Genomic DNA, 23323 nt, shown 5'->3' on the forward strand with positions numbered 1-23323 from the left:
GCGTTTCTTATGACATCTACGTTACGTTTGAAACATTAACAACAACACAACAGTTATGTTCGTCGAATTTTATTGGTCAACAACAACATTAACACATAAACAACAATACAAACAACAACAACAACAACCAGATGTCTGGGTTCCCTATAGCGTGGATACACATATTGATATTTTCTAATTCTGCCTGTATAATCTGCATAAACTGCCTGATATTGTAATTACCTTCCTAAAGAAATTCCAAGGTGAAATGGTTCAATACAGCAACATTACACTTTTAAACACACATATCACTAAAATAGCTCAGCAGGAAGCACATGGCAGGATTCTCATAATCGTACATTTTAATAAACTTTGACTGTTTTGAGCTAGAGAAAATGGCTTAATGATAGCAATGATATGTGTATACGAGTACTGTGAAAGATACATGTCTACATAGATGTGAAATCTCTCTTTAATAATGTAAGGCAAAAAAAAAAAAAAAAAAAAAAAAAAATGTTTTTGGTCAGGCCTTTCTTTAAAAAATTGTGTGGCGACGATTTTTTTTTTTCCCCCTCAAGGCAGGGAGGAGCGTCAGTTTTATAGATTTATCAATATAGTCATATATACACATAGATGTATACATAGATATATACATAAATGTATGAAGTCCGCCACCTGTGTCCAGTGACCCTTAAACTTGATTTATAGCTAGCTGAAGCAGTACTTGGTTTGCTGTGGCCACCGGCCACAAAACAGGAAAAATAAAGGGTGACGCGCTGTTGTTCAAGTGATGCTCCCACTGACCAGAAACATTTTTTTTTTTTGGCCTAATCATTAGATAATCACAAGAATTTAACAATACGGACATAAACCTTGTCTATTCCAAATGTGAAGTCTTACAAGATGACTTTAAATAAATGAGAAACAATGTAAATAGATTGATATGTATTCATTGGTTATTAACCAATCAAGAATGACAATAGTCTTGTGAAGTCCAATAAGACAGAGCAAAGATGCATAATATATTAATAGCACTAATTTTAAAATATGCTGATTAGTAAAAGAGTCAATATGAAAAGTGAAAATTTCTGCTAAAGCTAATGATTGTTCAGGGTCACAGGTCAAATATGGCCAATAGTAACTATTGGCATTTGAGGATCCTTTTAATTTTGCCATTCATGTGCAAGATTCCTATTTGATAAGACATATATCCTGTGCAGTTTCCTATAACATGCCCCTGCCCTGGTTAAATACCAAATATTCTACGAGCGCACATCAATGAACTTCCATCCTTGTAAGCTGATATCTCTGTATCACTGTATGCAACATTATCAATTAGTGTCATTAAATATGTTAAATATAGGTAAATATAGAGATTGAAGATATTTGTCAACCTGATGGCTGTATATTAATATATTACAATGATCATTAAGAGATCAAACAGAGGTGAATTGGTTATAAACATTGATACATATGTATGTGATCAGCATTGAGAATTTAGCCATTTCAACATGAATAAATAGTGAAGTGTTGATGAAGTGTGTAAAAAGTGGCCAGGCACTGATACTAGATTTCAACAATGACCTGAGCTGCACAATGTAACATATACATAATACAATGTATGATTTGAAATTGGTCTGTAAGAGATGTATATTGTTACACAGTTGTAACAGTGGACCGCAGGTAGAACTCTGCTAAAGGAATCCAGTTTAATACCGTTATTTCCAAGTGGCCTGTCATCAAATTACATTTGACCACACACAAAAAGTGCTCCACCAAATTGCATTATCTGATATTCCATAAGTAATACACACCTCATTTGCCATGTATGGAGACCAGCCTTAATTCCCATACATGGATTTACTGTGACCAAATAACTTTTAAGCGTTCATCAGTAATTTAATCAGCTAGGATTAAAGTTAAATTGCATGACCAATATCAATATTTACTTATACCAGCTTAGTGATACAGTTGTGGTGAAAGAAGTGGTGGTCAATGGAAGGTATCGTCTTTCTAGTTATCTTTGAGGATTAAATGAAGATTAAAGTAATAGGAATCTAATTGACTATAGAATATAGCAGTTTCTGATTTTTTCACTACTCTTCAGGACAGAGAACAGAGTCTTGTCCATCAGATACCACTGCTGCTTTATTTTCCAGAAATTCACTAAACTGTCCATCGTCCATTCTGGCAGCTTCAGGGGCGTGTAGTGCGTGTTCTTGAATAAATTTTTTGATTTCAGTTTCATCAGCATATGGAAGATACAGCCTCCACGTCCATGACACCAAGGCTATTGGCTGAAAGAGACGAACAAAAAAATTAAAATTCTGTGAAAGGAATTATAATTTCCAGGAATAATAATAACATCAGAGAAGCAAAGAACAGTCAATAAACTAGACGCTAGCAAACATCACAGTCTTGCAGAGATCATACAGCCTTGCAACCTATTTGTAAGTGGACTATGTCTTACCAGTTCAAAATTTAATTTGGGGGTGGTATTAGTTCTTTAGTTCAAATTTCAAAAGAAGTCTGCGGCTGAAAATCCTTCCTCATGGCATCAATAAGATATTCTTGGAGAAAAATTCATGATAAAATAATTGCTACACCATATGATTCATACAGGTCTTGGATTAACTGGCAAATTTATCACATACATTTTATTACAATTCTCAGAAAGCTCCATCAGTACTTTAGAAGACACTATTCTTTGAGTTCAGAAAGCTTGATAGAGTGCTGGTCTTATGAAAAAAACTCCACTTTTATCACCGATTAGAAGAAACAAATAATAAATTATCACTGATTCACAATAGTTGTGTTACAATTGTCTGACTTTCCATGAACCTTTCAATCCGTAAATCAGGCTATATTAATGTAATACATGGAAATAAAGAGTGCAATGCTTGAATGTTGGTATGTTTTGTTGTGTCACTGCCTTACCAAGTCTTTTGTGAGCTGTTTGTAAGGAGAGATGATATGTTTACGGAGACAGCCTGTGACCACACTACGGAGTGTTTCGACTTCTGCAGGATCCGTGCAGGGATGATACAGGGCAACAATAGAGCCATGCTAGAAAGAAATGTAGTTAGAGAAATCATAAATATGTTGTATTTGACTTTTGTGAAAATAGACAAATAAAAAGCAGGAACAAGTCAAAAACATTCACAGAAGCATTTTGTTTACAATGATACTTTCAAATAATCGCAACATGAAGAATGAGATCTGAAACAAAATATCCATTTATCTACAGGTCAACTTTATGACTAGATCTAAGACTCTGATATGATATGATTGACATGACTCTCAATGCGATGCCTTCTGATGAGAAGTTTAAAAAATCTCATTATTTCAATGACAAACTGAATCATTGATAAATGAACTTTATGAATGTATTTACACAGCTGATCAATAAATGATTACAAAAACACAAAAATGCAAAAATACATGTGACATATAATATCTTCTATAATTTTTTAGAATTTGGCATCCAAGACAATACAGTATAGCAGATAAAATAACAACAAACAAACTTTTTCATCAGCACTGAAACCATCAAAAACCGTACACTGAGGATAACATAAAAACTACTACTATAGCAATGACAACTAGCAATTTTAGTGTGGTAATAGTGGAGAGAAATCACTCAGGCATGGTGAAATATTTCATCTCATTGTGCTATCAAATTAATTATGAAGCTCATTTGCCATACTTATTCAGTGTAAATTACTTATCAAGCAGATAAACATGGAATCATTAACTATCATAACTCACTTCAAGACTGTGAACCCATCTCTGTGGTGGCAGATAGGTGTACTCTCCAAAGACCGGCCATAGAGGGCGATGTGCACCACTTGTTGGAACACGGTCTTCATAGACAATCCTTGAATCCATGCACACATGTGTAGCCTTGTTTACAGAAATAAACAAAAACAAGTACATTTACCTAATATCTTGAGTTTTATAAGATGTAAACATCATATTCCATTTAATTGCATTCTATTCTCTGTTCAACTTTACAAAAATTTGTGAACCAAATTATGAAAAACCGTCAATGACGCTGTACCTTCTCTAATGTGTGGCCAGGTCAGGTAATTGGTTGTTGGCATGGAGTTGTTGGTAAATAGTTGATGATGTAGGGGAATGAGGTGGGATATGGACCCAAAGAACCCAAAAGATGATTAAATACATCAATCAAAAAATTCTAAGCTACATAAACTGCCTAAAGATAGTTCAATGTGGAAAAAAGTTAAACAATTCAGAAATAAGAATTAACAGTCCAAAATAGTAATGACGCACTTCCTTACTGACCTGAGTGCATGTAAATACACAACCTGGCATCTGTAAATTAAATGTATACCAAGTGATCATTTCAAGTCACTTTTAACTGTTTTTAATGGATTTTCCAAAGAGTCCTGTGGAAATGATGAAAACGCTTATCTGGTCTTGTGATTGTATAACCTCATGGCTGATAATTGTCATAGTATTGAAAAAAAATTGAAAGTGAAGAAATTACTGTTTTTAATAGGCATATTTTCCTTGAAATACATGACCGTGTAAAGAATATATGCTAAAAGTGTTTAAGAGTAAATTTCTTTTCAAAAATAATTTAATTTGTGACCAAAGGATTTTTATTCTTTGAGTTTACAAATTCAAACATTGCAATTTGTTCAATCATCTTGTGCAGTGCAAACTATATAAAATGACTGAAAAACAAAAAAAATTGGCAGAATTACAGTCTTTGTGATGTAAAATTATGGGTTGACATCACGATAACTGTTAATCTGTTTGAAGTACTAATATACTGTAATTTAAAAAAGAAAAGTTCATGCAGAAACAGTAAAATATATTGTCAGCATGTAGTGTTAATTTTGACTTTACATCAAAATATGCCTTTGCTGGATACCAAATATATAGGGCGAAATAATCAGCCATGTTCAGCAAAATCCACACAACAGCATTGATCCTTTTCTAATTTGATTTGATTTGCTTATGTTATCCTTGTATGACATTCAGTACAATATGGAACTTGAACACAACACAGTGAATAAGTATGCTGTAAATGAAATGGTGTGGCTGCATCCACATGCAGCAATAGGAGTGCCTTTGTCTCTCATCCCTCATTTCCAACCTGTCCCATCCCTGAAAAAATAGTTTGGTCTTATATTTATAATGTTAATAATTTCTGTATTTGTTAAAATGTGCGCATCTCAAAAACTTTTGATCATAAACATTTTCATTGTTTTTTATAGCTGACCAATCAGTTAACCGGTTTATTTTGAATATTTGCGCATTTTTCCTCAGTATTTGACATTTCCTGAATACCTTCTTATTCAGTTTGTCATTTTCTAAAAGTTTAAATGCTCCATTGTGTGGTTCAAGCTTTCCACAAGCATCAAATGTGGTACTTCATATAGGACGGTCTGCCTCTAGAGGGCGGGCATCATGAACAGTGTTTGTTGGTTAATTCCTCCACGTAAACTTCTGATTGTACTGTAAACATTGAACATGGCCGACGTCCGATTTTCCTGTCTAAAACTTTCACTCATTTTCGTTCATATGACTCTGAAACTCCAGGAAACGATTGGAAGAAAGGGTTATCTTGAAATATTGAGGTACTCGCCGATATTTTGCAAAATTAAATGAGAAAAAATGCAAGGAAAATGCCTACAGGCTTACACAATGACAGTTTTCAGACTCGGAGGCATATGATCATCTCTGCAGATTATGCAACAGGCCCAGATCACGTGAGGCCATGAGGGGATATCCACGCAACTCAGTACCAAACACTAGCGCTCACAGAGTGAGCAAACACAAAGTGAGTACCCTAACGTCAGCTCAGTAGTCTGTAATAGATTGTAGTCAACTAAGAAACCCTTGGAGAAAGGCTTAACACTGTGGCTATGCGCTAAGTCCCTTTTGATTTTTGTCATAGCTCAAAATCGTTCTCCCACACCTCAACCTGAGCCATGAACACCCCCACCAGTTTATGATATGACCCATCACAATGGCATGACGTCAACGGATCTTGACAGACGGAAGTCTTGACAGACGGAAGTTCTTGACAGCAGCACATTGGTTTTCAACTCTAATACCTTCTCTGTCTATAAATAGACACGAGAAGGTAAAAACAGTCTTTCACCAGCACTCATGTGAACATGACTTCACTGACACAAGTTATTTCATAATTACAAAAAACCAATTATGACTCGCATCTGATGTAAAGTACTGAAGCACAAAATCACAAAACTACAAAGCTATCCAACAAATACTTGATAATAATTCAACTTATGAAATACATCTGCTAAAATGAATTGTTTACAGTATTATAAAACAGTGCTATAAAGAGCAACATACAGTTCCCCTCTTTCTGACAACTAAGAAAATGGGACGGGACAATTTGTTGACAAAATGAATATGTCATGAAAGTAAAATTTCTGGGAAAAACTTTTGTAGAATTTAAGGAACTTGAGAATCTGGGATTTACCTTCACAAAAGAGAAAATACTGCCTGTCCCCTCTGAAGGTGCATGTATTTGACATGTCATAACACAGAGACAGGTGCCGCCAACTGGTAAATTTCATGAATTTCGCAAAATCGTCGCAAAACATGTTTTGAAGACTGATATGCCGATTTTTAGCTCCCATAGCCATATGTATATATGGCAATGGAAGCTATTCTTATAGGCTAGGAAAATGTCTGTATGTATGTATGTCTGTATGTCTGTATGTCTGTATGTCTGTCCGTCAACATCAAAAACTCCAAAACCGCTGCACATTTCATCTTGATATTTGGTGTGTACATGGATGATGGGCTGTAGATGAGATTTTGTTCAAATGAAGTTGTCATTGCCAAAATATGCAAATTAGTGCCAAAAAGGCGTTTTTGGTAAAAAATCTCCTTCTTCATAACCGCTGGTCAGACAGCTTTGATATTTGGTATACAGGTCCCTAGGGATAACCCAACTTGGATTTGTTCAAATTGTGATGAATATGCAAATCTGTATTTTTAAGGAATTTTTTTGTCATTTTTTGTCAAAAATTTATTTCATCAAAACCGCTTGTCTGACAGCTTTGATATTTGGTATACAGGTCCCTAGGGATAGCCCAACTTGGATTTGTTCAAATTGTGATGAAATAAGCAAATCTGTATTTTTAAGGAATTTTTTGTCATTTTTGGTCAAAATTTATTTCATCAAAACCGCTCGTCTGACAGCTTTGATATTTGGTATACAGGTTCCTACAGATAAACTAAATATGATATACAGAATATATGATGAAATCTGCAATTTTGTATTTTTGGTGCAATTTTTGCCAATTTTGGTCAAAAAATGTGTTTCTCAAAAACTACTTGTCTGATGCCTTTGATATTTGGTATACAGGTTCCTGGGGTTCTCTTAGTGTGATATAGTGAAATTTGATGAAATCTTCAATTTTTGTATTTTTGGGTCAGTTTTTGCCGTTTTTGGTCAAAATATTTGTTTCTCAAAAGTTACTCATGTGATAGCTTTGATATTTGGTATACATTTTTATACATAATTATGATGAAATCATCACTTTGTATTTTTGCAGCTAATTTTGCCATTTTAGGTCAGGCCATCCTGAAATGAGCTATCAAAGATCTCAACCTTCTTCATCAATACATATGTCACAAAACGTTGCTCTCTTCATAACACAGCAGAGCTCTGTCGACCATTGGGTCGTTTGTTAGCTCCCATAGCCATATGTATATATGTTTACAAGTTTACATTTTATTGAAAATCTCAATAGTCACTGAGCAGATTAGATGAAAATTAGCATGTAAGTACTTTGGGCTGACCTGAAATGATTGTGCACATCTGGGTCAGTATCTTGGACTTGCTATTTTTCATGAATTTTTTTGTAATTTTCTCCCATTTTTGGTCAAAAATCTTCTTCTCTGAAACCACAAGTCTGATTGATTTGAAACTTGGTATGGAAGTGCATAGGAGTGACCTTTCTCAAATCTGGGCAAATCGTGGTGAAATTTGCATATTTGCATTTTTGGCTATTTTTTTCATTTTGATCAAAAATTTTTTTTAACTCTGAAACCACACGTCCGATTGAGTTGAAACTTAGTGTAGAGGTTTTTACGGTGACGTCAGTAAGATTTGATCAAATTCTGGTGAAATTTGTATAATTTTATTTTATTGGGGGAATTGTTTCTATTTGTGATAAAAAAATCTTTTAGCTTGATTTTAGCTTGTTTTGATAACTATATGGGAGCGACCAGTGACATTGTCACTATTTTCTTATTTTGACCTTGACCTAAAATTTGGAGGGGAAAGTAGAGCTGTTCGTAACTGCCCTCCCACTGGCATACAATATGCCCTCCCACTGAATTTTAATGCCCGCTGCCCTCCAGTATCTAAGTTATAGTATGCCCGCTCCCCACTCCCTACAACATTTCAAAGTCCCCTCTGCCCTCTCCCCACTAGTGAAATTTCCCATTGCCAACTAGATGCCTACTAGGCAACCCAGATCAATGCAAACCGTGCGAGCAGCTAGCAGTATACCTAGGAACATTGCTCCCCTCTAAGTTAGGCGCTAAATCTCCCCTCAAGTTCTATCAACCACGCCGCTTTCCCCTCCCTCTACGTATCTTCCGGTGCCCATTGTTAAAATTTTCTCCCCGCCCACTGAAAATAGTGAAATTTCTTCCCCGCCCACGGTATATATCGATTTTTTCTCCCCGCCCGCCAATTAGTTTTGAAATTTGCCCGCCCGCTGAAAAACTTCGAACGAACACCTTTTTGCACGAACAGCTTAGTCGGCGGCACCTGCAGAGACCTCTGACATCACAAATTTAATGGACAAAGACCGATATGTCTTGTCCTTGTTGTATCATTCATATTTACATAAAAAATTGAGATACACATACATACGAACACCATTGCTCCTCTAGCAGGTACAAGAATTTGACATGAAGGTATTAATTTCCAGCTATCATTTTAAGATCTTTTATTTTACCCTAGAAGCGATTAGTTTCTTTATGCTTAATCTTGCCCTACAATGCTCATCTGTCAGTTTTCTGAAAGCCGCATCATATTTATAATATAGGATACACCAATGGAGCAATTTCTACAAGACAGTCACAACTACATCACTTTGTATGGTAGAGTCAGTATTATTATGTCCCTAAGGTAGTCCTGACTAATCTGAATATTTTGACAAAGGCATTCCATTTGAAAAGTCAATAAATAAATTGAATAACACAGTGATCTAAGCAAATGGAATAACAATTAGTAAGGTATTTCCAAGTTAGCCATTTTGTTCCTTTGGAGAGCATTTTCTACTTACAGGCATTTCCTTGAAATGTTCTGCTTTTACGTTCAAGTCAGTGCCATCATACTGAAAATAAGAGAATATTCTTTGGATTACTGTATTTCTAAACTTGGTATGAGTTCAATCACTGATGGCGCTGCATGCACGAGGGTCACTTTCTATGTATACCAACAGCAACGAAATGCCCTCTCTGAAAGGTTATAGGTCACGTTATGTGAACATCATTACCACCACATGAAAATCAAGTTAGCACAGTCCTGATGGAGAGTAAATAATACAAATAAAATGGACAGCAAACCATATCATCACTTTTTTAGCACTGAGTCACCAATTCCATTCTATCATCGCGGTCATCCTCAAATGAACTCATAAATTTCTGTATTTAAAACATATCTTTTAATTTACAACACCTGATATTTTCTAAACTTACACGTCTCAATTTATCATGCCATACATACCATTTCAAAATTCCCTTTCTTCTCATATGTCCATAAAACAGCTTTAACTGCCGATATATTTCAAGCAATATGGTACCATGTAAATACTGAGCTGCTATTTTCTTTCAAACTCTCCACGGTAAATGTTAAGAATTTTAACAGTCTGGTGTAAGCATTGAACAATGCCATTGCCAAAACATCTTGCCATATGGATGCTTTCAACCATCATGAACAGTAACGCAATTATTGAGTAATAAATATCACAGCAGATATACAAGAAAATATTATATTTATTTTCTCAAGATCCAATCATACATCAAAACATTTTTTTGAAAATGCAGTTGCTAGATCTCGAGGCTTCATTATCTGATATTTCACAATAATCCTTTGTCAGAATTAAGTCTTACCCTTTGACTAGACCAGTAATCCTTTTCCAAACACTCAAACTCCTCCACATTGCCATCCCAGTCAATTTCCAAGTTTGTCTGGTGAAAAAAAAGAAGAAAAAATAAAATGTGGAAATTGTGACATACCACTTGGACAATTTACAACGGATAACTTGCCTCGATCAGGCTATGTCACCAAATGTGAGCTGTTTCATTTGTTTGTATAGATTGCTCGCTTCAGAAGGTAAAATAATTTTACTCATAGGATAATTGTAACAGTATATTATAATGTACAAAACTGTACATTTCCACTTTTTGTCTTTTGATTGAAAGTGTACATGTATATTCATGTTCCTATAAATTATTTCAGTCAAGATTACCCAAATACACATAAATAGCTTTGTCATTTTGTCAATATTTTTTGTTCATATTATTTACATTAATGTGTACAACATCACAGCTTTCTATCAGTTATTTCTTCAGAATTTTTTTTTGTGATAACAATGAAAGGGAAAAATTGTATTGATATTCAACAAAAGTTTTTTAGTAGATTGGTCAGATTATAATTAATATTCATGAGCAGTATTTACATTTGCAATGATTGATATTTGACTGGATGTCTTTCTGCAACATATCATGAGAAGACAACTGTTCTACCTTAAGGTTGCGTTGCACATAATACAGCATATTTTGCTCAAAATCACTTTTTTTGCAAAGATTTATTCAATTTTCATTAATTTGTTAACCTAAGGTCTAAATAGTTGTTGGGTTCAACATTTAGAATGACCCAATTTCCTGGATTCTTCTGTTCTCCCAACATTTCAAAACAAATTCAACGCCACTCTGGCTGAGTCATATTTTGTGAAATTTTCAAATTATGTTCTTTAAAATACTCTATAATGAAATTACTATTTTGTTTGGCAATAAAGTTCTTACACTTTGAATAATGGTCAATTCAATTTTGCTTATCATGATTTTCATTGCTTTTTTTGAATGCCAGTCTTTAAACCCCTGCCATTTACAAGAATAAGAATAGAAATGCAAAACAAATTTTTTCCTACCTATAATCTGGTTTCAAATGAGATATTAAATCTCTTAAAGTAGTAAAGTAGTATCATGGTTTTGACTTAAACTACTTTTTATAATTAATACCAAAATTGAGCTTTTCTACCCCAAATATGTACTCTCTGCATCCTTCAAGTAAACTATTGGCAACATACTGAACTTTAGATTCTCTGCTTTTTGAAAATATATAGGATGATAGGGTTTTCATGTCATTTTTATAAGAAATGATTGCATTGAAAAAAGTTTGGTAAGTGTAACGACATCTTGATTAGAACTCTAATCAGTGAATTTGATGAGAATTTGTTCAAATAACACTCAGTTTCTTGTAATATAGAAAATTGCGTTGTGTCAGCCGAGGTGACATATGAGGCTTCTATATACAAATACTGTAGAGCTGCTAGGCATATGAATTATTATACATAAGCTCAGACGACATTTTCCAATTGTGCAACACAGACATGGCTACCTGTTATCAGCAAGTGTTTGTTTTTCCAATAAAATGATGATTTGAATAATGCAGAGAAACTCGGGGTTTAATAATGATGTATGTGTGTGAGAATGTAGCAGCATTAGACACGCAGCATCAATTGTTTATTAGACTAGAGCACTTTAGATCCGGGAGTCACGTCATCCGCTACTACCCTCCCAATGTTCATTGAATCGCTATACACCTACAGAGATAGTAAGGATTGTACTTTCAACAAGCTCAGGAAAATTGCAGTAAAAAAAATTGAGCCAATTACAAACATATGACATGGTGATAACTAATAGGAGATTTTCACATGGAATTACATTGCATGATCATCTTTTCTGGACAAAAAGAATTTTGAAGTTTAAATACTGGATGTAAGTTCAGTTTCATCCTTCAGAATAATTTCACATTCCTGCCTTGATAAGTCAAACCACAAAAGCTGTTGACAGTTGGTGAGGGATACAACACACACAGGAAGTGATGTACACCGAGTAGAAGAATATCAGAATATTGCATTGTGGGTATCTACTCGGCACAATTTGACTTGGCCATCTTATTCAAGGACACATTCATTTTTTATGCTGTTTTCCACGACAATACCAGTGAATTAATTGTGAGTCTTTATAACAATTTACAAAATTATACACAAAGACACCACAATTTACATGTATAATTACCAAATTTTCTGACATATTCGGATCATAAATTGTGTTGCTATGACAATGACAATTTTTTTTTGTTCACAGATGAGAACAGTAATTCAGATATAAAATACAGAAATGATAAACTTGCTTCTCACATATAAATATTTTTCAGGGCTCTTACTCACACATCTTCAAGTCAAGGTTCCTCATTGAAGGAATTCATGAGAGATTTACAGTACCCAGCTTCTCTGATAGCTTCAATTATTTAATTCTGTTTTTTGAAAAGTTACTAAGCTCAGCAGTTATCAGTAATCCCTTGGTAGCAAATGTTTAATTATTTGACACTGCAGTGTGAACACTTCCACATTTTCTATTCTACGCACGGTTTGTATCTTTACACGCATAATAACACAAGGAAACCTATGAAATGTTCTCTTTAGACTAACTAACAACAAAATTTACTTTAGATGCAAGAAATATAAATATCATTTTCTTTCATCAGTAAAAAATACAAGAGCTGCAATTAGAAATCTACTGTAAGAGCCTTTTTTTAAGGAGCCTGGGCACTCAAGAAACTGTATGAAAACCTATCCACAGACAGATTCTCCTTGAAGCAAATCATGTTTATTGTAGACGACTCTGACATGATTTTTAACAATGTTGTCACATTCCAATTCTTGCTTGGACTCAACTTAGGCATTCATTACAAGACTCTAATAGTCAACTGTACATTTTGCTACAGAACGCTATCATTTCATAGCTGAAAATATCACATTGTCCCTCATAAAATATCTTTGAGATGGTATGAAATTTTGCAATTCACAGACTATGTATAAGTTCCTGCAGACTGTGAAAAGAACAACTGTACATTAAAAGACCAACAACATACATCTAAACACTGCATGGTCACAGTATATAGAAAAAATCTCATGAAAGTAATTTTTTTTAATTTGTAAACTGCAACAGTGTTCATGTAAAGAATATGTGCAAGATAAAGTCTCCTCTAAAGATTTTACAACAATTCATAATTTGACAGCTGTGTGGAAATTATCAGCAATCTGCTATAGTCTGCTATTGATTTCCCAGTTTGCTGTCAGCAACATGAATTTCGTCTCAAAGGGATACACATGTTGGTACGTAGCTATAAAAACCATAAAATCCGAATCTAACTCTGTCCAGGGATCGATGTTTGAACTTGTTCTGAATCTAATGGCAGTTTGGTACGGATAAAACATGTCTTGTCTGATACCATTTAAACATAAAATGAATATAAACACACTCTTTTCGCATACTTGTCGGAAACTTGTCTCTTCTATTTTGATTGATCTGAAGCATAAAAACATCACTGACGAGTTCTGAAAGTTGTAAAATGCAATCGATCAAAGCAATAAAAAGTAGTGAGGATGTTTCCATCTGTTCCATGAAGGCATGAGTGCCTGGGAAATGATTGATCATGTGTTGTTTGATCGAGATCACCTGCTGCCACACTTCAACACATCGGAAACTTCTACATTGATCCATCATGAATTCAACCAAAAAAGAAATCTACTTTTGCAAAATATTTTTTTTCAGCGTCTGGGTCCTCCTCAATATTAAAACCAATGAACAAATTACTTTGACAGAAATTCAAAATAATGCTTTTCAGTTTTAGTATTTCAGTGAATGTACCCACTTCTCAATTTCAATAAAATTTTCTAATTTGTTGAAAACTTTTACGAGTGAAGTGACCTGATGTGTTAGCACACTTTGAATGAGTGCCGACAACTCCAAATAAACACAGAAATATACACCATTCAGTGCAAGATGCATGCTAATCATTGTGGGCAGAAATACATTCAATAAGTATTACAAAGTATCAAAATGTAAAACGTGTCTGTGATATTTTTTACATTATGACAGCATAAAATTATAACTATTTTAACCATATAAAAACAAATCAACATGTGTTTCAAATTTTGTTTCATTTGTAGCTATAAAGTGTATAGCATTTAATGATAGCAGGTATTTGAAACGCATATCTAGCTTTTATTGTTATTATCATCATTAACATTATAAAGTTTATTTCAGACAATATGTCATATCTTTAGAATCAATTCTACAATTTACAGTATATGCTTATGGCCACACTAATGGTCGATTCAATTTGTTCCCATGGTATTTAGTAATATACTTCAAAACCTATAAAAACTGTCACTGTTCATTCACAAATTTGAGTAGAATTTGAAACATCACTTTAATAGAAAAACAGGATATTAAAGCGTGGCGCTTTTTTTTAATTTTGCAGTTGGAAATTTTTTACAAATCTGTTCAGCTTATTTAAATTAAATTTACAAACGTGACTTTACTGAGGAAATGATACTTCTGGTAAAATGCATTGATCACTCTTCAAGCAGCGGATGTTTTTGACTGAGTTGAGAGCTGATAAATCAATGCTCAAGAAATTGTTTCAGCCTATGTACATTTCAATGTCATAGCATAGCCTACGGCTATCAAACGTCTGTTTGCAAAAAAGACACGTTGATGTGCATTCACTTGAAAATGAAACCACAAAAAATCCATGTTTTCAAGGAAACTACGTATCCCCCTGGCAACTGTTGCTATGCAATTAGAATCCTTTCTAATCGTCTTGAAGAATGAATGATGGTCACGATTCACATGGTACCTGTATATGCATTGCTGAACATTAACAAAGCGATCGTGGTATGTTATGTGAATCTAAAAAAAATAAATAAATACGAATAATACATGAATATAATCAAAATTAAATACATATGTACAGAAACCCACATCACAGATGTATACATACAATATATATATATATATATATATATATATATATATATATATATATATATATATATATATATATATATATATACCATATATATAGAGAGAGAGAGAGAGAGAGAGAGAGAGAGAGAGAGAGAGAGAGAGCTCAACCTAAGGGACTGTGATGTGTCAAACATCAGATTGTAATGTGTTAAATATCAGATTGTAATAACCAGGTGAAACACTGAGTGATTGATGGCCACTTATAAATCAATGCCAGTAAATCAGCAGATTGGGAGAAAAATTGAGAAAATTGATAATGGCAACAAATGTTCTGACAGAAAAAACGTGACAAAACAGTGAAACGTGGGACCAGGTGGAGATTTCAGAGACAATTAATATTTCATCATATAGTTTATTAGGGCTCTAATGAGTATTGAAACTGAAGGCAAAAGTAACCTACAGCCATTGATGAGTTTTATGTCAGTGGTACAATATTGAGTAACACAATGATGGATGAAAAACTTATGTAAGATGGTGATAATTGTCAAGTTTGTAATTGACTGTAATTTCTATGAAGGAAATTTGATACCCAGGTTATGTATCACTGAATTCACAATTAAACCTTGTCTCTGTGTACAGAGATGCATGGCTACAACTTCTGGTCACTGTACAAAAATCAAAGAATATTTACCAAACATGAAAGAAACAACCAAAAATGTTATTTTTTTGCATGGAATTAATTTCTGAGAAGATTTGTACGTATCAGTAAACTAGACCTATTGACACGTTGGCTGGAACTCATCACCTTGGCAGATGTCGTTAATGTTTAATCATCAGCTCTTCAACCATGAATTATTTCATTCAACGTGTAAATGTAGTGAGGTGTCTATTTGACAAATGACCTTTGACCCCACTATTTTTGAAAATGTTAGCATTTAATGCTTGGTTTGATTGATTACCATGAGAGAATGCCAATCTGAAAAAAATGTAATCCTATTTTTATCATTCATCATTTTTTCATTTTCGCCATATGGTATTCATTGTCTAAGTTTATGACACAAATTAAAATTAAATGCAGAATTGCACATAACCAAAATACTGAAAAGTAAACCTCAAGTTATCATGATTCAAAAAGTTAAGCAATGTCAATACAAAATATTGGCACGTTTTCACACGGCACAGACACACAACCTGTAAACACTTCAAAAAGCATATGTGTGCATGCTTGTAAGAGCATCTCTAACGGACTCCAGTGCCGTCATTGATCGGCATATGACGCAATCATCAGGCAGACTCATACAGGGATTTGATGAATTCATTTCAACCATAGCTAGCCCATGGCTGTGATGGATTGATGGCGCCACGCATACACATTCCTTGGAGAATCCTTCACACACTGCAGGAGATATTATTGCACTAGTATTCTGAGATGTAAAACTGACAAGAAAAACATCTCCATCTGTCAAAAGCACGCATTAATGTATTATTGCAAGGCATTTGGAATTTTACAGTATCATATGATACTTGAGAACTGCAATTCAGACACAGAAAGAGGTCAGACGAATGTCAGAAAATTAACAACCTTATATAAGTGGTATTGGTGTTTTAAAAGGATTACTGAAGTAATGTATTCTGTGTAATTAAAATAAAACACACAGTATTGAATTTTTTCGAATTCTCAGAAATTTTCTATACGTATTTGCACAAATTCATGCATAATCACACAGACATACAGACACAGACTAAGATACATACATACATACATATATATATATATATATATATATATATATATATATTATATATTATATATTATATACACACAATAATTTATCATTTTCATGGGAAACAAATAGAGTTTTATGATCACTTGCTTTCAATAAATAAGCAAAAGCAATTAATCTACCTGATGACTGATGCAAATATCACGCATGGCAATGACATAGGTACTGATTTTCCTACACCAGAGAATTTGAATGTTAATGATTTCTGTTTCTCTTTAGGACAGGATGTAAACTGACAATCTAGAAAAGAGGTATTGTCACATGTTGATGATTAATTTAGGAGATCAAGGTGAATATTATCTCACTATGAATCAATGAACATATTAAACACTGATTGAGACACTGTCAAATACAAGAGTCCTATATTCTGTACATAATATTCAGTGTGTCCATTCACAGTGCAAATAACACAGCAGACGCTGCATTGTTAATGTGAATGCGCATCCAATCAGCACAAAAGAAATCACCGTAGGCAAATTTTCCATGTGTACCAATTTACTCTGGAATAATTTCAAGGTTGACATACAACTTTTATACACAATCACAATTTTATTGATTTCTAAGTGTATCATTGACCTTGCTAAAACTCCTACAGATTGATCAATCAATTTTGCAACAAAGGAACACAAACCGAATACTTCACCGTAATGTACCCTATTACGTAAATAATGGTACCTACGGTAGAAAACACAATGCACAAGATATAATGAAACAAAGAGGCAAGACAGCGCAAAAATTATCAATTAGCAGTGCAATTAATTATTATTAATAATTATACATTCATTCATTATTATTAATTATTATTATTATCTGGCTAACTGTATATCCCAACCCCTACACCGCAATATCACCACCTTCATCCACAACTTCCATGCCACCAATTTGGTCTAATATATACCCTGAATCAGTACATCTTCAGATTCTGAACTAGGATAGATCCGTTTTGCTGGCACAGCACGTTACATTTTTTCTTTTCTATTGCATGGCGTGAAATTAACAAATAGTGACCAACATAAAATTTTCCGCCAAATTATGATGCATGACATAAATTTGACAAAAGACAAAAATATTTAGTGTGCAGCAGCAATATTCTGACTTACAGCAATATGAAGACAATTAGTTCACTGTTTAGAAACCTACACTACATACTTGATATTTTCAGCAACGTTCAGGGCACTGTCATATTTTTTAACATATGGCATTTTTCAAAGCAAATGCTGTAAAAATGCTGACACAGCAGATCTAGATCAGCTCGCACAAGAAACTGTTTACTTTTTACAGCCTTATGGTTTATTTTCCAATTTTCAGTACTCATCATTTCAATCATAGACAGTAGAAGAGAGCATTGTTTCTACAAATGTTTTCCACAGCCTCCAAAATCAGTGGGGCAGCCAAGTTATAACTGCATAATTTGCATATTCATTCATTGTCAAAATATACTCTTTTGTTCAGTTATTAACATATGAATAGACTGCTGAAAAACAGAGGGGTGGCCCACCAATCAAAATCCCCCTGTGGAGAACCCTGTTCAACTGTCTCTGTTTCAATGCAGTGAAGTCATCTGCAATCATAAAGAGAATCTACAGTATTTCATCACTCAGATCTTAATATCAATATAGGTCAGAGTGTTTATGCAAATACATTAATTATCACACAGTGTGATAATTGCTATAAAATAGATGGCCATATGATAGTTAGATTTCCAAAGCTCTAAACAGATAATATAGAATCTCTTATCAGTGCCAAAGAAGAGGTTAATTTAATTTTTTGAGATAGCACGGCTTCTGATAAATGTATTGATAATAGCTTGAGGTGATCATAACAGATTCAAATTGCTAAGCAACACCCCGGTGGAGATGTGTACGGGTAATGCCAATCAAGATGCATTGTTTGTTATTTTGTTTGTTTGTTTGTGAGTTCTAGATAGTGCAGGAGACTCACATGTAAACAGCAACAAAACTGCAGGCCATGTCTCCATGTCGCTGCATAATTAGATTTAAAATGGCTATAGATGTAAAATTCCCTGTCTTGAGACAGCAAGTGAATGCTTTGTCACATGATTGCAATTTTTATATTGCAAGGAAATTATAATATCAAAGGAATATCAAGGAAATTGGCCACTTGTGTAAACCACAACCTATCACATGGGGTTTCTTCCAGATACAGCACCTGAGAGTAGTGACTTTACAGTTAGTCATAATTCTAACTTCCAACAGAAAAGTGTTGGCAAAGTATATGCTGTTACAGTTATCCAGAAATCTTTCAGGATTGGTACAAAATGTTTTATTGAATAACTGTAATTTTAGGTTTTTGAGAGATATTTTCTTTGATTCATTAATGCCAAATGTTTAGGGTGGTGACAAGTTATTTTACAGCAGTCATGATACAGTAACACTTGACAGAAAAGTATTGCTGAATGTTTTCAAAGTTTGCTTTATTCGAATATCCAATTGGAAAAGAATGATACACAAGCTTGAATATGAATATATATATATATATATATATATATATATATATATATATATATATATATATATATATATATATATATATATATATAATATATCAGTTGTGCCTATAATGTAATGCCTTTTAATTTCAGTTTCTGTGCTTTATGTATACTACTCCAAACTCCCAATACTTTATTGAGCCCCTGCTTCAAGCTGAAATGCTATATCCAAAGATATTTTCATTTTCAAATATTCAAGTGGAATCCTCAGCAAGTTGACGTGGCATGTAACAGAAAACTTACAAATTTATTTCGGTTATTGGTATTCTTTTCAAAATATCCTTTAACTTTTAGCAAATGAAGAAATATCCTTATTTTACAAGAGAGCTGTTCCCTATCTGATTTAATAATGACAAAATGACAAAAAATAGTAACTACAAATCATACACATACACTGACATTGCTGCTTTCAGTGTCGTCCGACCATTTCTCGTTCGTTATCATTGTTGAACCATGGTTGAACAAACGCTTTCTCGTCATACGTACCTCCCGCACGTGACCCCTGGCTGGTGACCGTATAATGATTGGGATGGACAAAAAGCCCCAAAGGAGCTTGGTTGATTGAATTTTTTGTGTACTTACATATCCATCGTCACAGTGGTATTGATCAAATGATGGGTCGCCCATCGGAACACCTCCGTGATCATGTGGCTTCATATCATTGACCTCATCCTCGCCGACAAAGACGATGTCATCTCCGACGTTTTCGCCGAAGATCTCGTTCTCAACAAGATCAAGAAGCTCATCCTCTAAGTCTCGTATGGGTTGGTGAGTTTCGACGGCCAAATGTTCAGAAATCGTGACAAGAATGAACAGTGTTAGCGTTGTAACGGCTTTCATGTTTGGCATTAAATCTTCACAAGATAATGATGTTTGCACACGACAGGTTCACGAAGAAAGTAACACAGCTGTTTCAGTTACCGATGGATGAAGAAGAAAAGCACGCCACGCTGAATCTCAGATCCGCCAACTAGTAATATATCATCAAAAAAATGCAAATTTCGCATAATATCAGAATTCTATGGATAAATTATCCCGTCCGGAAACATGTTCCTTCTCGTCGGAGCTTGGTCTAAACATATTTTACAGAAAGCTTGCGGCGAACATGTCGCTTCGGAGTAGGTTTTATAACTACTGTACGCCTCCACAAGTAATATTTAGAGTTGAGCTCGAGCACGACGTCGTCGTGAAAGGTTTGATCTTAACATTAACTATAGGGGGCGCTGTTTGGTGCATCACGTAATCTCGCTCACGGTCCCTCTCATAGAGGACCGTGTCTCGCTCAAGTGTTTGGCCTGCTGATACGAAAGAAAGATTCCATGCAACTTTTATTATCAATTTATTTATCTATCTATTATTTCTCATTTATTTGTTGTGTACGTTTATTTTCCGTTTATTATATACTCATTCATTTACTCTTCATTCATTCATTCATTCATTCATTCATTCATTCATTCATTCATTCATTCATTCATTCATTCACAAAAAAACAAAATTTACCGCCAGAGAAAGAGCTGTAAGGTACAATCTGCCAATAGTTATAATATTGCAGCTGGGAAAAATTGTCGTAAAACATGCAATGACATAGACTGCTCCCCCCCCCCCCCCCCCCCCCGGTCGCTGTGGCTTTTTTCGGCAGCAGTTACTGGCTTGCTAAGCCATCGCGTTCATCTCACGATCTACGCAAAACTCTATTATAAAGAGGGTTGGAAGATGGAATGGTCACTAGCAATTAAAAGACGTTGCTTTCAAGAAATGTCAAAGGTAATGCATTGTATATGCTTCATAAAATAGTAGCTGTAACTTTGAAAAATCCCTCTATAGCGCCCTCAAGACACAGGGCATTACTGACCTTTTCAAGTTCGCAAAATCTCTGTACGAAAACCGAAACGCGTGCACAGATGCTCAGCCTATTCTGACTTTGAAATCAGCAGATTTATTAGGGACAATCTGGAACAAAGAAAAGCGCTTAAATGTCTACAATGTAGACTTTCATCAGACCTATACTCGCATGTATTTTCAGTAGATTACGGTATGAGATAGGTCTTAGCTGACTTTGATTTATATTTCATCTGTATCATTTTATACATTCGAGATGCCTGTTGAATTATTTAATGCATCGTATATTTGAAGCTTGCGTTGTAGTTCCCCTTAAGAGATTTACAAAAGTTATCATTCAATCGGATTTCTGCTGAATTCAAAACTTAGGGCCTATTCATTATTTTGTACATGAAAATCAGCATTCTTTATGAACATTTACACGTCTTTATACATTTGAACGACATCGCTTCATCGACTTTAAAGAATTAAAATCTGACAGAAAAGCACTGCGAACGGCTTTCTTCTATCTGCTTGTTTACTTGAGGATACTTACTTTTAACAGAGCCGTCTACAGGTTACATGCTAGAAAAACCTGAAATCACGGCACACTTGAATTTGTAAGTGTTATGACCACTTTGATGAATTCGAATGTACATATATATGAACATTTTCATCTGAAATTTGATATTGAAAACTAACTTTAATGTCTGCTAGCATTGCCAAAGAACTGTTCTACCTAAGCTTCGTGAATAGGATCTTAACATGACAATAGACCCTCGTTTTTGTCGAGGGATCTATGATGTAACTTTCACCATGAATCCATGGTCATAAAAGAGTCACTGCCAATCGTAAGATGAGCAAAATCGCCTACAGATGTATCCCTAGATCTCGCAAATAGGGCAATTACGAAAATGTTGGATCTGCCCCTTCTGTATCGACAATCACACATTGTTCCATCTCAGGAGATACACAATGATTATAGACCCTCGATCAAGGATGTCTTATACCATGAAGGAATTTCGACACTGTTTTTTCATTCAATCCCAGGAGACGTGGTCGGTTTTGACCTTCACCAGTGAACGTTCTTTTGTAAGAATTTCGTTCGGCACATTACCATTGTATCACTGTCTTGGTGTCCCTTGGGTTTGTCAATAGGCATTCTACTTATTCCTTACAGTGTGTAATACACACTGACACATATATATGTATACTTACATGTATATATATGCGTGTCTGTGTATCTGTCTGTGTGTATCTGTCTGTGTATGTGTGCGCACGCCTATATATATATATCGCCTATATATATATATATATATATATATATATATATATATATATATATATATATATCTGTGTATAAAAATTATATATGTATGTATGTTATGTATGTATGTATGTATGTATGTATGTATGTATGTATGTATGTATGTGTGGGTATATATGTGTATGTGTGTACAGTGGTCACAAAGTTATGCCTTTCACTTGTGGCAGTTTTGTTCGTCTGCCCAGTCTCACACACTCATGTCCTTGACTGGTTCCTATAAGAGCGTTTACATTCATTAGTTCCACCACAGGCAGTAGAGAAACTGTCTATGGTTCCACCCTCTTGATATATGTCGTGCGTCAACCCTGTCAACAGGGAATGACGATCACGGTGCTTGGGGCTCTACTGAGATCAGGTGAATAGAAAAAAATGCGCTTCGGACAAGGCAGTGATTTCGAACTTTGCAGTACAACTCCGCCCTTGTTGGAAACTTGCCGATGGCTACAGACTTTCGACTTCAACAGGGTTTCACGTCGACTGCTGTTGACCCATGGCATGCCAACTTATCCAAATGTTTGAACAGCAGAAAAATCTGTTTCCGTAGCGATTGCATTCTGAAAGCTCGAGAGATCAAGACCTTTTCACTGGTGTCCATTGAAAGTGACTGAAGTGCCCTAAAACCACAGTAGACTGGTGTCTTTGATCCTGATCCAGGAAAGACCTTCCGGTAAAAATAATAAGCAAACAGAACGGCACTATGACTTACAGAAATGGGGTTGGCTTTAGCAAGGTCGAGCAAGTGCATGTTGATTGATTGACCAATAGAAAGGTTTGCCTCTCGCTAAGTGAACATAACATGTCGGAGATCGGGATGGCAAGTGCCATTGTAAAATA

At 34.6% G+C, this 23323-nt stretch overlaps 1 protein-coding gene across 1 annotated transcript; it reads right to left on the reverse strand.

The window, feature by feature from the left end:
• Positions 1-318: 318 nt before the first annotated feature.
• LOC139145313 (uncharacterized) lies at positions 319-20553 on the reverse strand. The gene is made up of 6 exons (XM_070716401.1): positions 19927-20553; positions 10120-10197; positions 9291-9341; positions 3748-3882; positions 2917-3045; positions 319-2276 (listed from the first exon to the last, which is right to left on the reverse strand). Exons 1-6 carry the CDS (start codon positions 20191-20193, stop codon positions 2076-2078), a joined length of 861 nt encoding a protein of 286 aa, XP_070572502.1. The 5' UTR covers positions 20194-20553; the 3' UTR covers positions 319-2075.
• Between the last annotated feature and the right edge of the window lie 2770 nt (positions 20554-23323).

The sequence above is a fragment of the Ptychodera flava genome, chromosome 12 (genome assembly GCF_041260155.1).
Source record: "Ptychodera flava strain L36383 chromosome 12, AS_Pfla_20210202, whole genome shotgun sequence".
Lineage (NCBI taxonomy): Eukaryota > Metazoa > Hemichordata > Enteropneusta > Ptychoderidae > Ptychodera > Ptychodera flava.

What these genes read in the sequence shown, in the direction of transcription:
- LOC139145313 (XM_070716401.1), bottom strand. Translation starts at nt 20,193, where the DNA reads ATGCCAAACATGAAAGCCGTTACAACGCTAACACTGTTCATTCTTGTC. An exon ending in ACCACTGTGACGATGGATAT is followed by an intron (nt 10,198 to 19,926) that starts GTAAGTACACAA and finishes TTTTTTCACCAG; the next exon opens with ACAAACTTGGAAATTGACTG. An exon ending in AACAGCTCACAAAAGACTTG is followed by an intron (nt 2,277 to 2,916) that starts GTAAGGCAGTGA and finishes CGTCTCTTTCAG; the next exon opens with CCAATAGCCTTGGTGTCATG.